Below are 15,535 nucleotides of genomic sequence, written 5' to 3'. Positions count from 1 at the left end.
AAAAGTGAAAAATCAATGAAACCAGGAGTTAATGACTTGCTGGTTTGGTGCTTTTCCATATGCATACTCAATGTACACATTTGTATATATGAAGAACAGACATGTAAGTAGCCATATAGTTAAATATGATAAGATACGAAGGCAGATGTTTCTAATCAGCAACTCCATCTTCTGCTTTTCCTGTACTCACCATGTAGAACAGCTCATTAGCACTTTACTGCTTAAAGAAAGTGTAGTGTTACATGGTATCTTTCTCACTTTCTCAAATTAATTACAATATGAAAACATGATGGATATATATTAAAATTATTCCTTCCTAATGGTGTATGGTCACAACAAGGGTAGTTTCTTGGGCCTTGAGCTGTCTGCTGACAACTGCCAAGAACTGCATCAACTTAATCCATAAGTACCAGTCAGTTACAGAAGAGGCAAATTAACACCTACTTTAGAACAGAGTAAGCCTTTTTCGCATCCATTATTTTATTCTGTGTAAAAGCGTAAGAACTTATTTAACGGAAATTTGTTCTCTTTTTTTATAGTGGTGGAAAGTTGTGGTAACTTCGGATCAAGAACCACAAACCTTCCCTCAAGGTTTCCACATGTGGCATTTAACACTCTCCACAGGGAACAGAGCTTAAGGACTTCAGGTCTGGGGTAAGTTTTAAGCCTCTTTTCTGACTCTGACCAGTTTTTCAGCAATCTCTTAGTTGCCATAGCTGGAGGTAACTGATGCTTCTTTACAGTAGCAATAAACACCTTCTATACTAGTACACTCCTGTTTATAAATCCACACAGCCACAATATAACACTGAACACTTATTTTCAGTAACTCATCCAGTACAACCCCTTAAGTCTTCTTGAAAGCTATTGATTTCCAGAATACAGTTTCCTCCTACTTAAGTAATATGATAGAAGACTTGTTCTTCAAGACCTGTAGGAACAATTTCGCAATGTCATTATTTAGCAGAGCCAAGACCAATCGACCTGTGATGCTGCAAACCAGTGAAAACAACTCCCTATAAAGAAAAGCCATACATAAGAATTAAACAACCAAAAGGGAGATTTTTGATGAGGAAGTGAGAAGAATTTTAAACTGAAGATAACGAAGCAAATGTTGAATTGTGTAGCTTTCATGAAAAGGACTCTATAAAAAATTACATTAATTTAACCTTTTGAGGCCTGAAACGTTACCAAGCGCCGTGACTATTATTCTCCTTCCCTCTAGGCTGCATCTGGAAATTGTGTCTGGTTTTGGGGCCTCCAGCATAAGAAGGATACTGATCACTTTCACCAAGTCCAGCCATGGGACACAAGATGAGCAGGGAGTTGATGCAGATGCCCTGTGAGAAAAGGCTGAGACACCTGCCAATATCTGCAAGGAGGTTAGAAAGAAGATGAAGCCAGGCTCTTTGCTGAGGTGCACAGCAAGAGAACAAGAAACAAAAGTGGTCATACAGAAATAATCCAAGAAGAAAAAAAAAAATCACTACAAGGATAACTAAGCACTGCAGCAGGGGCCCAGGGAGGTTTTGCCGTCTCTGTCTTTGGAGGTTTTCAAGGCCTGACTGGAAAAAGCCCCAGGCAACCTGGTCTGAATTTGGTGTTAACTCTGCTTTGAGCAGGGGATTGGACTAGAGACCTTCTGAGGTCCCTTCCAGGCTGAGAGATTTCTATTGCTGTTCCTGCAGGAATTGTGGCAGAGAAGTTTGCCTGAACTCCACAGGCCTAGAGTGGGAATCTGCTACAACAAATAGCAGGTAACAGCACACAGCAAAAAAAAAAAAAAATTATTCTCTTCTTTCCTTTCTTGTATGCCTAATTCATGATGGAATACCCAGTAAAAAAGCCAGTGTTAATGAAACAGTAAGTTTGCAAAATTAGTAAGTGCAGAGTCAGGAAAACTTGCAGAATCACATAATACGTGCCTTGGAGTATGGTGCCTGATTAATAGTGCTGTGAGCCACAGCAGACAAAGCAACCCCATTTGTAGTAGATCTTTTCCAAGATTTTTTTTCTGATCTACTTCATATTGTCTCTGATTTAACTTGCAAAGTATTAATTAATACTCATTACAATATTCTTACTGAATTAGTCATCCTTTGCTGAGCCTTATTTTAGTTCAGTAGATAGTACAAAAATGCGGAAATAACAGTAGAAGCCACATTAGTCTCATAGTATTTTATTCAAAAGTAAAGCTTATGTATTCTGACCCTCAGAACATTTATTTTTTTCTTATTTTAGTGCATACTTTTAAAAATTCGCTTCTTTCACCGTATCTGGCCATATAGTTGCAAAGTGAAAGATGAATACACAAAGTGAAATAATAAGTTTGAATGCCTAACGAAGAGCATGTGCTCTAACCGCAATCACAGGGTAACAGACAAACCTAGCAAATACTCTCCCTTTAGCTTATGCAATTACCTCTCATTCAATAAGCAGCCAGTCAATAGATTTTGGAGTCAGAAAGTATTGACTAGCTATGAAGGTAATGATGCAAAAATATCCAAAGTGACATGACCTTGACTGCGTCTCAGAGCAGAGGGATGGCCTGCACAGTCCTTCCAGATCTGTGCCTGTCAGTCATTAATTTTGTGATCTGGGTCAAACAGACTTCACTATAGCTTAAGGGTGCACAGTTTGTCCCTGGGTTAACAGCACATCCACAATGCTTTCATGATTTCAGGGTGAGCAATGATAAAACTTATTATCTTAGGAGTTTTGGATAATGTTAATTACCAGTTTGCAGTTACTAGTTACAATTAAGAGAAAATAGGTAAAACAGACTATTCCTCCTCTCTGAATTTTACACACTAAGCAGGATGCCCCTGGGCATACGCTTATCCTTTGGAAGAGCAATACCCAGCCCTTTCAGAGTTTAACTAGGCTTCTGGACACAAACCCTAGTTTATAGATACACCTGACGCTGAAATGTAACTGCAGACATAGCTGAGTTAGCCTTACATCAACCGTAACAGCAGAAACAGCCTGGCTAAGAACCAGGTTGCTCAGTATACACTAATTTACTCTGTAAGGTCCCATGCTTTGCACTCACCCTGCCTCATGATTCAGGAGGCACAGCTGAGAAACAGCAAAACCAGCATCTAAAAAAAAATGCCAGCACCAGTGGCGAGGGACTCAAAGGCACTGCAGCGAGACAGCCAGCAGTCCTGCCTCCTCACGCTTCTGCTTGAATGATTAAGTGCTTGGGTGATGTCAAAAATACACAGCTCACTACGGCTTCTGAGAGAATATACATTTCAGTCTAACACTTTCAAGACAAGCAAAGCTATGTGAGCTCTGTGCTTCCATTTTTTCCCAACTTAAGCCTGGAAGGAACCTGCTGGGTTATAGACACAAGCCTCCCTCGAGTGCATAAACCCATGCAGTAGTAAAGGTTCAGCCTCGAGGAGACCACACAACATCTATTCCAGTATTACACATGCCAAAATCCACACAGTTTTTGCCAACTTCCTTTAACAAATTCTATTGTATGAAAGGCACAAGACTAGTTTAAACCATTTAGTGCTACAAGAAGAACTGAGGAAGCATCAGGAGCACGAACACCCCTCCTTGTAATCCATGCAACAGCAGGGAATAGACTGTGTGAAAAGCCGAGATGGTCTCTCAGAATGAATTATGCCCAACCCTCAGAAGAAGACAAAAAATATTCCATAATGCCATTACTTTGTGGCCACGGATTTGGCCATCACTAGAACCCAGGCACACGAAGCTCAACACCTAAGCACCCACAGCACTGGCGCCCTGTCCAGCCTCTGCTCTGCCAGTGGACACAAAGGCATGCGTAGCCCCAGCCCCAGCCCAGTTCACCTGAATAACAACCTGGGCCCACATTTCTTTCCAAATTTCTTAGCTTGTGGATCCGTACAAGCCCTACTAAGTTTCCAAAAATTAGTAATAACAACAAAAAAAAACTTACTACTCTATACAGGAAATGAAGTAATCTAGATTGGACTCCAGACAGGAAACCAAGAACCCAAATTCAGGTATTATTTTTGGAATTTTCTATCTGTGGTACAAATCTGATAGAAAAAGCAGGTAAGCACGGAGGGCGTGAGGCTGTGTTCTGTCCTGCTACCGCACACCAGCCAAAATGCCCCAAGCACAAAATTTCTGTCTGTCCTGTAGCAGGCAAGAAACTTCAGCCCAACGAATACATCAGATGACACCACAGAAATCAAACAGCTGAACAGTATAAGGAAAAAATATTGAAATATACTTGACGTATAAACCACATGTTTAGAAATTAGACTTCCACACTAAGCGCTGGGCAGATACATAGCAAAAGCAACCACTCTCTTTAAGGAGTTGGTTTTAAGAAGGAATTTGCCTCTCAGTTTATCTGCCATATCAGCATGGGAAGTGAGTTCAATTCTAAAGTTATTGTAACCACAGTATTCACAAAATAATATTTCACTGCAGTAAAGTAGGAAAAACTATTCAATGTTTAAATTATTTGGTGAAGAAGAACTACTCTCAATTCTGCCCAAGAGTTTAATAGGCAAGAAATCCAAGATGAGAAACAGAAGGGACCTGCCAGGTCATACTATTTGTTTTCCTCCCAAGTAGAGGCTCTCCTGCCCCAAATACTTATACTTACATTACAATTTCCAGTGTCTTTCTCTTCAAAGATGAGCTTTCTTGTACCTCCTGGGGGGGGGCTCTGCTACTACCTCCTATTGCCTATTCACAGCCCAGTGAAAAATAATCAACGTAGAGCTGGTAACCAATTGCTACTTACAGCCATTTTATAAATATTCTGAAGAAATAGGTTCTACCAATTTAAAAATAGTCCCTTTGCAAATACTTTCAGAACGGCTGTGGCACCACTGACAGAATTCCTTCTTGCACCAAAGACACCTGCAACAAGGCAAATTCCCCTTCTGCCAAGCACCCTGCTCCTTCGGAAGACTATGGACGCATGGAAAAAGAGGCAACTTGTTTTCCCTTAATTAAACACTGGTCTAAGCATAAGCATGGATCAGTTACAGGTATTGATTTGCTTTTAAAAATATATTTAAGTCAGTATCTATTTGACAAGGTAAAGTTATATACCTATTCAGATAAAGTCAATTACTCAAACTAGTTACGGTGGATTTATGGTTTGACCTGGCTCAGGAAGTTCTTGAGCTGAGCAGAGGCAGGAGACGGGAAAATATTATGGGGAAATACATGTCAGCCCTGGTCTTTGTTCTATCTTAGGCAGCTGTTTACTGCCACTTTGGGGCCTGGGCTACAGAAACCCTTGGTCTCACAACCCTTATGCAGATACACACACACGCCGACACAAAGGACGCATACAGCTTATTAAACGTGCCATTTTCCTTTAAGATGCACAACTGGATACAAAGCATTACTCTTAGACAACTGCAGAAGATTGTCCAATAAGCATGTAGGAAAGTCAGAATAAACTTTGAATTAGCTTGCACAGATAATTTGAAAATGAGTAAAAGATTGTTTTGGTAGTTTATAACTCTGCATTTCTTCAAAATGAGTAAACTTATAACAGTGGACATAGTCCTAAATTACAGGTGTAACAATATTTATATATTACTCTGCTATGCCTATAGTAATTTTAAACAACCTAGCAAAGGGTAAAGGTCTGGTTTCCTTGAAGGAAATAGCAAAGCTCTCCTTTACTCCAGTGAAGCCAGAATTTCCCTTTACATCCTTCCTAGGTTATGAGTGAGCAAAACACTTTTCCTTTTTTCCAACAAATTAGTGGGAAGAAAACCTCTTTTCTACAGGTTGCTCTCTGCATTTGTTCAGAAGTGATGTAGTGCTTGATTGGTAAAGCTCCTGTCCATCTGTCTGCTTTTCCTAGAAAAACAAACTACTCCTGTGAGTTATATCAGTGAGATGCTGTACTCATCAGTGCTGCCATGCCCTAGGCACTCTTCCTCCGTAGCCCCCTTTTCAGAGCTATCTGCATTGCTATCAGAGATCCTAACAAAATCTTGTGGGTATTCTGCCTCTAATAGCACCAGCAATTTCTTTGCAAAGCTTTATGAAATTATTCTGCAATAAAGAGCAAGCTATGGAAAATTAAAACTATCTAATAGCTATTTTCAGGCTGAAGAGATTTGAATTTTTAAGCAGCTTTGTAGCATGAAGACAAACGATCTGTAGATAGGCTGAGTATTAGCGTGGACTCTGTTTCTGAGATCTGCTTTAGTGCCTTGAAACACCCTGCAGTATATAACTGAGCAATTACAGAAAAAGATTTTAGGATGAGGTTTCAACTGGAAAAAGTGTAGGAATGATTTCTGAATACTTAACTTCATTATTTCCAAGCCTTGCCAACCCTATAATCCCAGTTTCTCCCTTTTAACTTATTTTTTTGCGCAAAACCATACATAAAGGCATAAGCGAATGACTTGTATTATATGAAATACGTATAAATTTGTAAGAGTTTATTTTAATAACATTGTAATTTTTAGGTTCAGAACTTCATATTAGAACTGCTGCCTTCTAAACAAAACTTGAAATATTATAAAAAGGGGTAAGCATACTGAAATTCCCCTTTTACTTTTTCAACATGAACCTTGTGTCTGTGTTGCATTTCCAGGCACAGGTAAGGAAATTTTCATATACTTTGGTAACACTTCTCCTTATTTTTTCTGCTTTTTCATTTCTGTCAAGTATTTTTGCTTTCTTTATTAAAGCATTTTACTCCCTTTACTTATTTATTCCTTGCTGATTCCCTGTCCTGTGTTCTGCTGTCCTAGTTGCACAGTCTCCCTTAGTTTTTTTTACTTCCAATTTCTTCAAACCAAGAAGCTGCTCCCTTATGCATCTAAATTCACTGGTCGGTAAAGGTCAAACTTGCTGGCACAAAAACTGCCAAGGGGACTGTCCCTGGAGGCTGGCAGCTCCCTGGTGGGAAGAGAGCCGCACTCTTCCTCCCACTCCCAACATCCGGCTCCACTTTTCAGGAGCGGTGGGAAGGAAAGGAAGAACAGAGTACTGCTAGCACGGCCCTGCTTTGCTGCACTGCTCTGAGGGGCTGGATGAAGCCTGGCAACAAACCTAAGCCTAGAAATAATGTGTTGATCAGATAGATACTGCTTCAGTCCAGCCTCTGCTCTAGACTGACCTTCTTTTGCTTCAATGGAAATTAGAGCTAATGGTGCCAGCTTCAGCATGCACTGAGGGATTAACTATTGTGATTCATGTTAAATTGCCACACCAATTCTATCAGACTTCAAGGCTTTGCTTTGAAACGTTTCTTATACATTGCAGAGTGCTTTTGCTGGGTACCCTGGGTTACCGGTACCATCACACTCTTATTTCTCAATTCTAATCTATCACATTATCTAGCATGCAACCACAACTAACTAAAATAATTTCACTTCAACACATTAGCTGTAGCACGTTAAAACCTTGTCCTATTGCTATAGGAACACTATACAATGTTACCGTTTGTCCGAAAATATATGTTGTCTTATAAATTTTATAGTAAGACCTTTATAAAATAGGTTATATATCTGTCAAACAAACCAGATTTTAAAAAACATGCCAGTAAGTGCCTTCAAAGGTCTCTAAATAAAATGTTTAAGACATCATATGATTTTGCATCAGTAAAGTGAGTTAATATCATCCAGTGAGTCACCTAGTTAATTCACTGTAAATTTATGTGATGGTATAAGATGGAAGGTGAACACACATTTCCACAGATCCTTCAGGGCAAATCAAATACACAAGCTGGGACAGGACAAATAATTACAAAATATTAACAAGCCGCAGAAATCCATTTTCTGCACTTTGAGCTTGATAATACATCAGTGCTCACATGCTCATGTTTCCTTTTTGGCACTGGAAGCAATCAGAAAGCAAAGAGTGAATATTCCATATACCATTATAGGACCAACAGAACTGCAAAACCCATGGCAGTCAACTACGTCCTCTCCTAAAATTATAATAATTTACAACCACAGCAAAAGTTTTCTTCAATAATCTGAAGCAAACACCTCTAACATACAGAAGAAAGTACATAATTTTCCATATTAATAGGAAATAACGGGATTTGTTCGTGGTGTGAGGAAATACATCAAAAGAAAAGAGTATGCCCAGTAATAAGAAACAGAATTGTAGGCTGTGGTTTACAATAAGTCAGTGTAAGATTGCATCTACAAAAGGAACTCAACAGCATCCACAGAGACGGGTTTGTCATCCTCTCTGTCTCTGTCCCTATATACTGCATCTACACATATATAAAAATATATATAATGAAAATGCGCACACACACACAAACAACTTAATAATGCTAGTTTCAGTACAATGACTGTATTTAAAGGGGTGCTATCAATTCTATTAACGGCTTTGTGGGTTTTGTTACCTTGACAATTCTCTTCCTGATGCCTTCCTCAATTGTAACCCTTGAAATCTGGAAACTGGCCAATAGTGCTACCATAATGTTATGGGGAGTTCACACTTCAGATCGGCAAAGGAGTTCTTCAGGAGAGAGTATACCCTAAAGACTAGTTAGCATTAAGCATTAATTTAAAATAGAAATTATGTATGTTCTTCTACATTACTAAGTATTAATCTCATATATAAATAGCCTTCGAATAATTATATTTGAATTTTGCAAGCTTATTAACTTTTGATCAAAGAAACATATCCCATTGAAACTCCCATCTGCTGAACTTGCTTCTTGTCTTTGTTTGCTCTTTCTGTGACATGGGAATAATCACAAATAATACTGGGAAAAAGATATAAATAATACCTTAACAAAATTTTCTCTGTTACAGAATCTGCAGGGGTTCGACTAAAAAGAAGAAAGAAATCTTTGTCCTGTGTTGGTGAATGAGTAAATCTCTTTTTATCATTTCTGCTGATCAGTGAAAAATTAGAAAATACAACTCAGAATTACTAAGATTTATACAGATGCTCTTGTATTAGGTGTTCATGGAACAAACTGGAACCGCCATAGTGGCATTAAAAACAAGACTGTTTTTGAAGCAGATATGAAAATTTTTCCAATTCATGAGATAAACTTAATACTAATTGATACAGAAAGTAAGCAACTTCTCCCATTAATCATTACTGCAAAGTTTTAATTGTGTTCACTACACTTCTGTACACCTCTCATGGAAACAACAGGACTGATCACTCCCAGAGACGAAGTAACTGGATGAACTAAGTAATGGTTTGGTCTGATAATTTCAACATCACCAAGTGAAAAACAAGTAAGGGAAACTCTGGGTGTGTCCCCACCAGCAGAAGAAAGGTGTCTTCTTACCACATGTGAGCCTAATTTAGTCACTCAGGAGTTTCTCAACTTGGCAGACCAGCTAAATTCTGGGTTTGCTCAACAGTACTTCTGTCTTCCATTTTCATAAAGACTTTACCTCACCACTGCTTTACAAACATTAGCTAAAATGTAGTAAGAACAGACCCTTCCATCTCCCCAAACATGACCAAGACTTTTTCAAGAGAGAGACTAACTGATTAATTTGATAGCATCTCTCAAGTCAGAAATGGGAAGGCCCACGGGTCACAAGAGACTTATTTATTTAGCAAATTTACTACTCCTTTGTATATATACAGGAGTACAGGAGTACCTTTTGATGCTGATAAGAAACCCCGTCCTTCCAGGGAAACAGACTTCCATAGTTTTTCAATTTATTTCAAACTATTCCAAGAAAGAGGGCACCAACACAGAGCTGTTCTTCAACAAACACCCAGCAATCCTGTTTTGTTTCAGACAGCCTTGCTCTTCCAGTAACAGGCAAAATTGCCTTTAAACATCTAGGTCTGTGTTGCTGCCCAAGATTTTTCAGCTCTTTTTCATTCTTAAGTAACCAAAAGCAATTCACAGCCAGAATTGTACAAAGCCTTTGGAACCTGCGTGGCCAAGCAGACGGCGACCTGAATACATAGCACAGATATCCAAGAAGACCCCTGGGGTAGGAACTTAACACTTATGCATTTTTATAGAAAGCTGAGGCAACAGAAATCCTAACGTGTGTAAGCTCTCTAAGTGCTACAACTATACGAACACTGCAATATAAATAATTACCAACCACTCGCAATTCTTTTGTCTCAGTGTCTGACCTGAACCTTAGAAACCCCGGTTTGGTGAGCCATTCTGGCAGGTCTACCATCTCCTACGTGAGAATTACCAAAATAGTTCCAAAGACTTTTGAAATCCTGAGACCTTATCCCATTTCTTCCCTATCAAAACCTATGGAGTCAGCACGCACACGTCTGCTAAACCATCAAAATATTTTCTTTGCATTGAAATTTAAACTCCTCCTAACACATCTTTGAAGGAACTATGATTGGTCACAACCCTGAAAGTTTGATCAACGAATCTGGACATCATTAAAGCAAGATTGCTCAAAGTAGCACCACATTTTTTTGCCTAGCTTTTTTAGAAATGGTTTTAGTATTATCTCCTTTTACCTGGGCATCAAATGTAATTGTCCTCTGTCCTTACATAAAATCTCTAAAGAAAGCACTTGCTCTAGTATCCAAAACTGGTTTTCATTTCTGAAAGGAAAAATCCTTGTTTTGTGATCTGAATGTCTTTGTTGTTTGTCCCTGGGGTTTTGGGGCTTGGGTTTTTTTTTTGACCTCCATTTTTTCTCTAAATGGAGATCATTACTCTCTGCCCCTCCATCCTTTCTGCTCACATGCCCCACTGATTTATTCTGGAGTTTTATATGGGAGATATTCCTTTCTGGCTTGTCCTGATACCAGCTTCAAAAGAACATATGGCCTCCTCTAACTGGAGCAACATAGCTAAGTTTTGAGATACTCGGAATACTTTATGAATAACATAGTCCTAGAACTTCGTATATGTGATTAGATAGAAGGGAGTCTGGAGACACTGTATCCTTGACTAGAATAACTATGGGAAATGTACTAGAATAAGCTAGTTTGGTGTCACTAAGAATTGTGTAACCAAAAATGAACTGAATATGCCCAGAGACTGAGTTCAACCAGCGGACACGATGGGGAAGACTACTGACAACCACCACAGGACCCTGGAAGACCACCAATGAACATGAATGTGCATGCATTAAGGACATTTGCATAGATTAATGCATTCCAAGAATAGTTTGAATATGGCAATTATTTCCTATAAATTTAATGAATATGTAATATTTTGATTGCATATAACCCGTGTAGTAAAACAACTTGGCACACACACTAGGTGGAGCGATCCCCTGGGCGCCCGGCACTGCACTAAAGAATGCCTGCTTTCTAAAACTACAAATTGAGTTTTAGAGGGTTCTTATATTTGCTGACTTACGGTATCAGTCCTCTTCTTCCAGAATAAGCCAATACTGTGCCAAAATGTCAGTGTCTGACAAGGTAAGAATTTCTGCCCTAACAGGACATGTTTTGAGTGTTTCCGCCTCTGCTCTGAGGGACCAAGGAGAGGACATAGAACTGCAGCAGACTCTTCAACTGAGATGTGCACTATTGCAGTATATATTGCCCTGGACAGCCTTGCTCCAAGATAACAAGGTAGAAACTACACCTATGGCTGGGCCTAAGGCAATGCCCCGGAAGAAATGACCTGTCATTACCGCTTGTTTCTCCACACACATTCCAACTGGATCTTCCACGTGAAACAAAAATTGAGGCAGTAGGAAAAAAAATTAGTATGCTGGCATATAAATGATATTATCATCATCTGAGGAAGCAGAAAAAAAGGAAAAAAGATTCTCCTAAGAAAAGAAAGGAATCAGACAAAATTTTGTCAATTGGCTATGCAGTTCTCTCAAAGACTCAAGGACTAAAGCAATCTCAGAAGGCAGCAAAGCCTGTAAATGAGAGGGGGGAGAAAACCAAACAAACAGGGCAAGTAAACTACTAAACTTCAGATTCTCCAAACAGTTATTAGGAAAGCAAATTGTGCTCTTTTCAATCCATTTCACAGGATATATAGCCATAAACAGTGGACATTATACCTGTTAGTGGGTAAATAACCTAGCAAACTACAGTGGAGCATAATGCTCTGAAATGATTTCTGAAGTTTTACCTGCAGTCAATAGAAAAGAAAAAAAAATAAAGCGTACTATAGTACCTTAACTTATAAAATATTCTATTTGCTTTTAGTCCTGCTTTTCCATTTAATTTTTATTTATATTAATAAAACTTTAAAATACAATAAAGCTTTAAAATATATCTGTCTGAATTTAGTTCTTTTGCCAGATATTTTCCTCTCGGCTTCTCTAATCCATTTTACATGAGCTGGCATCTTAAAAAGCATACTTTGCTATGCAGAGCCTAACAGTACCACTGAAACCTTCTGACAGCCTGCTTCTCAGGAGCAAAAAGACATTATCTCACCAACAGACCTCCTCTAAACACTATTCTCATTTGCACAAGCTACCTATCGCTGCATGCCATGTCACCTGTAATTCATATAACTGCACAGAGAGAACCAATGCTAAGAGTACATGCAGGAAAACTTACCCTTTTGTTTAAGCATACAGCTGTTTATATAATGGTATGATGCTTTCCATGTACATAAATGAGCTTTTTTTAAAATGAAAATTCTCTCTGAATATTGGAGACTTCAGTCTCTTCTTAAATAAACACAGAGCATCAACACAATATTGTTTCCGTAATACAGCAATACTAAGCCTGATACTTATGCATCCATATGCAAGGATGTATATATGACTGTCTCTAGAATGCTACAGTATATGTCCTATGATTTCAAAAAGTTCCTAGCAAAATATTACATCAAACAGACAAAAATATATATGTCAGACACTTCAGTTTAATACTTATTTCAGGAAGAGAAGGTTACGGGAACTCCACTGTTCTCTATTTTCTAAATTACCTCAGAATACATTTTAGTACTTTAGAATCTGTTAAAAGTACCCCATCCCATCCTCTGTATGAATTATGAAAAATGGTTACCTTCAGCTTGGCAAATACACATTTCTTGCAGGTTTTACAGCATACCATGGAATGAATTAACTACACACTAAGCAATAAGAATCTAAAATATTCCCCATACTAACTGAAAAGGATGCTGCATACTAATTAAAGACTGACATGCTCTTTGACCCTAACCCTCTTCCCCTGAACACAAAACCCCTCACATTTCCCAAATGTCAAGTCTTGCTGCTTTTCCATAGAAGCATATGAGACTTCAAATGCAGCGGAAATACTGTGTTTATGATGCACCACAGCAGAATGAGAGAAAGAACAGGCAATGCTTGGATGTTGACTGTTGCAGATATTCAGATTAACCAAAAAAAAAAAAAAAAAAAAAAAAAATCATTCTTCATGAGCACATCAGGCTTCATTTGCTCCACTTAATGTGCTCCCTATTTCACTTACATATTGGAAAAACCCCTCATATTAGTGTGACTAACCCTTTTATATTAATTTGTCTTTGTTTAATCACTTCATAGTTCAGCTGTTTTTTCAATGAGATGGTCTGTAACAGATTTGCTGGCAGTCTGAATTACATGTAGGTTCTGTCCAGAATGGCATTTTCCCCAATCTTGTGCTAGAAACAAATCTGATTTAAAGAGAGAATGCAATGATAATGAAAATATCTTATACATCCCTTTGAAGCGCTTTATGATCCATCATCCTACTCAGTTTCTCAAGCCTCTAAGTAGCTGCCTTCCCCTCAGGTTTGTTCTTAATATTTTCACATTTAGTACACATACCAAATGCCACTTTCCAGGAAGACTAATACACGCTATCCTGATGCAGTTTCACGTTGTGGATGCGTATTCATAATGAGGTACAGCGTGAACACTTTTTTGCTTATCCTATACCCAAAGTGTTTATATATGCCCTGTCCCCTCACGCTAGACTAAAAAAGGACTTGGAAGTAGGTAAATGGTAAATTTGCATATGGACAAAACATTTCTGACAACTCTAATTATTAACGGGTAGCTTCCTTTTCTCCCTTCAATGCCTGTCCATACGATCATTCACACTGTCACTGATTCAAGCAGTATCCTCCCACATATTCACAGCTGATTAGGAGTTATATTTGAGAGTCTTTCAGCTGCATAGCTAACACAGGACCACCAAGAACAGCTTTGCTTCTGGATGTCTCTGAAAGGGGAGGGTCTGGTAATACAGTAGCACACGAGGGGGTTACTTTTCAGATGTCAGAACCGCCAAATTTTCTGTGAGGTCAACACTGTACTTTGGACACTGATGTGCGTACCTGGGTAACTGCAGGCAAGCAAGTACCTCATTGCAAACTCTGATGACTTGTTATCCACTTAGTCTCCCTAGTGATAGGCTTATATCGAGTATAATTATCTCAAGTAACCAAAACATCAAAATAAAATAAAAATCTCAAGCTCAGGTGTTCAAAACACACATGCACCTACATAGTAATAGATATCTGGACAAGCAAACAGCAAACGTAACCCCACATCTTGAATTGACAGGATGTATTACTGCAGAATAATTACTAAATAATTCTTCTTTAAAGCCCAAGCTAGTCTCTGAATTTCACTGGAGGCCAACAACTGTCTCCTAAAATTGGCAACTTTCACAGCGACAGCATGTCTCTTCAAAATCACCTGAATCAGATGTCTAAAGGGCTGTGGAGGAAGGAGATCACAAAGTAACCTTCCAGCTACCAGCAGATTTCAGCAAAAGTTATCAATTTGCAGAGGTCTCAAGGACATTAAGCACCTCTTCATTTTATGAAAATTACTAGCTTGGTATGAAGGGAAATCCAGATCAATACGCTATCACTGAAAACACAACTGCAACTCAATTCCTTCCACTGTCCAGCAAGTGGCTGCCAGGTATTCAGGTATTTAATCAGGACACGCACAGTGCTGTATGTAGGTTCAGGAAAAACAGAACGTAAACCCTGAGGAAATCAGCATTCATTAGTTCTGCTACTTGCAGGTTGTGTGTAACATGAGGGCATGCAAATGGAAAAGTTTATTGTATAAGAAATCTGTCCAATCTCCTTCACGGTATCTGCCCCTGTCCAGACTTGAGAAAAGTATTTTCATTCCCTTCCCTGCTCACAACCTGCATTTATCAATGAGCTCTGCTATTTTCACTACTCTCTCAGCACACACATACTGAATTTTCTGATTTCTTTTTCGTTTTATCTAAGAAAGACTGCAAGACTCTATATGCAAAGTACTTTTTTGCCCTTTCTTGTCTCTAAATGAAAGCTATTTTTCTATTAGAGAGAGCAAGCAGGTAAAGAATTTTTAGAACATTTTTTGAAGGATAAAATTAATGTTAGCATATGACAGAAGGAAACTGTCAACAATGACAACAAAAAAATCAGAGTAACTACATCTTACTGCTTTGATAAACTTGCAAACACTCACAGTTTATAGAAATTTAGCTCTCTGAGGAGCCAGGAGAATAATATCTGCCATGGCAACCAAACAGAGCAATCTTCTGGCACCTTCTGAATGAGCATTTAGGAGGAGATTAATTCAATACTCCGAATGATGAAAGGGCTCTTGAGATCCATAACTGTCTCCCACAAATTACCCTTATTGTACAACTGGATGTTTAGAACAGATTGCACATTATC

General features: G+C 38.6%; 1 protein-coding gene across 5 annotated transcripts in view; it reads right to left on the bottom strand.

Moving 5' to 3' along the window:
• ANO10 (anoctamin 10) overlaps window positions 1-15,535 on the bottom strand; it is a 136,107-nt gene that overhangs the window by 6,788 nt on the left and 113,784 nt on the right. For 2 of the 5 annotated variants that reach the window (XM_075083324.1, XM_075083328.1), the window contains exon 13: window positions 13,218-13,301. The exons of the other annotated variants lie outside the window; for them this stretch is intronic. In XM_075083324.1, the coding sequence (XP_074939425.1) occupies window positions 13,233-13,301 (69 nt within the window). In that variant the 3' untranslated portion in view covers window positions 13,218-13,232. Of the gene's footprint in view, window positions 1-13,217; window positions 13,302-15,535 lie in introns of those variants that run through there. 5 annotated transcript variants of the gene reach the window in all.

This window comes from Phalacrocorax aristotelis, chromosome 2, assembly GCF_949628215.1.
Source record: "Phalacrocorax aristotelis chromosome 2, bGulAri2.1, whole genome shotgun sequence".
Classification (NCBI taxonomy): domain Eukaryota; kingdom Metazoa; phylum Chordata; class Aves; order Suliformes; family Phalacrocoracidae; genus Phalacrocorax; species Phalacrocorax aristotelis.
Note: the sequence above shows the minus strand (reverse complement) of the source record. Positions and strands in the feature narration are given on the sequence as shown.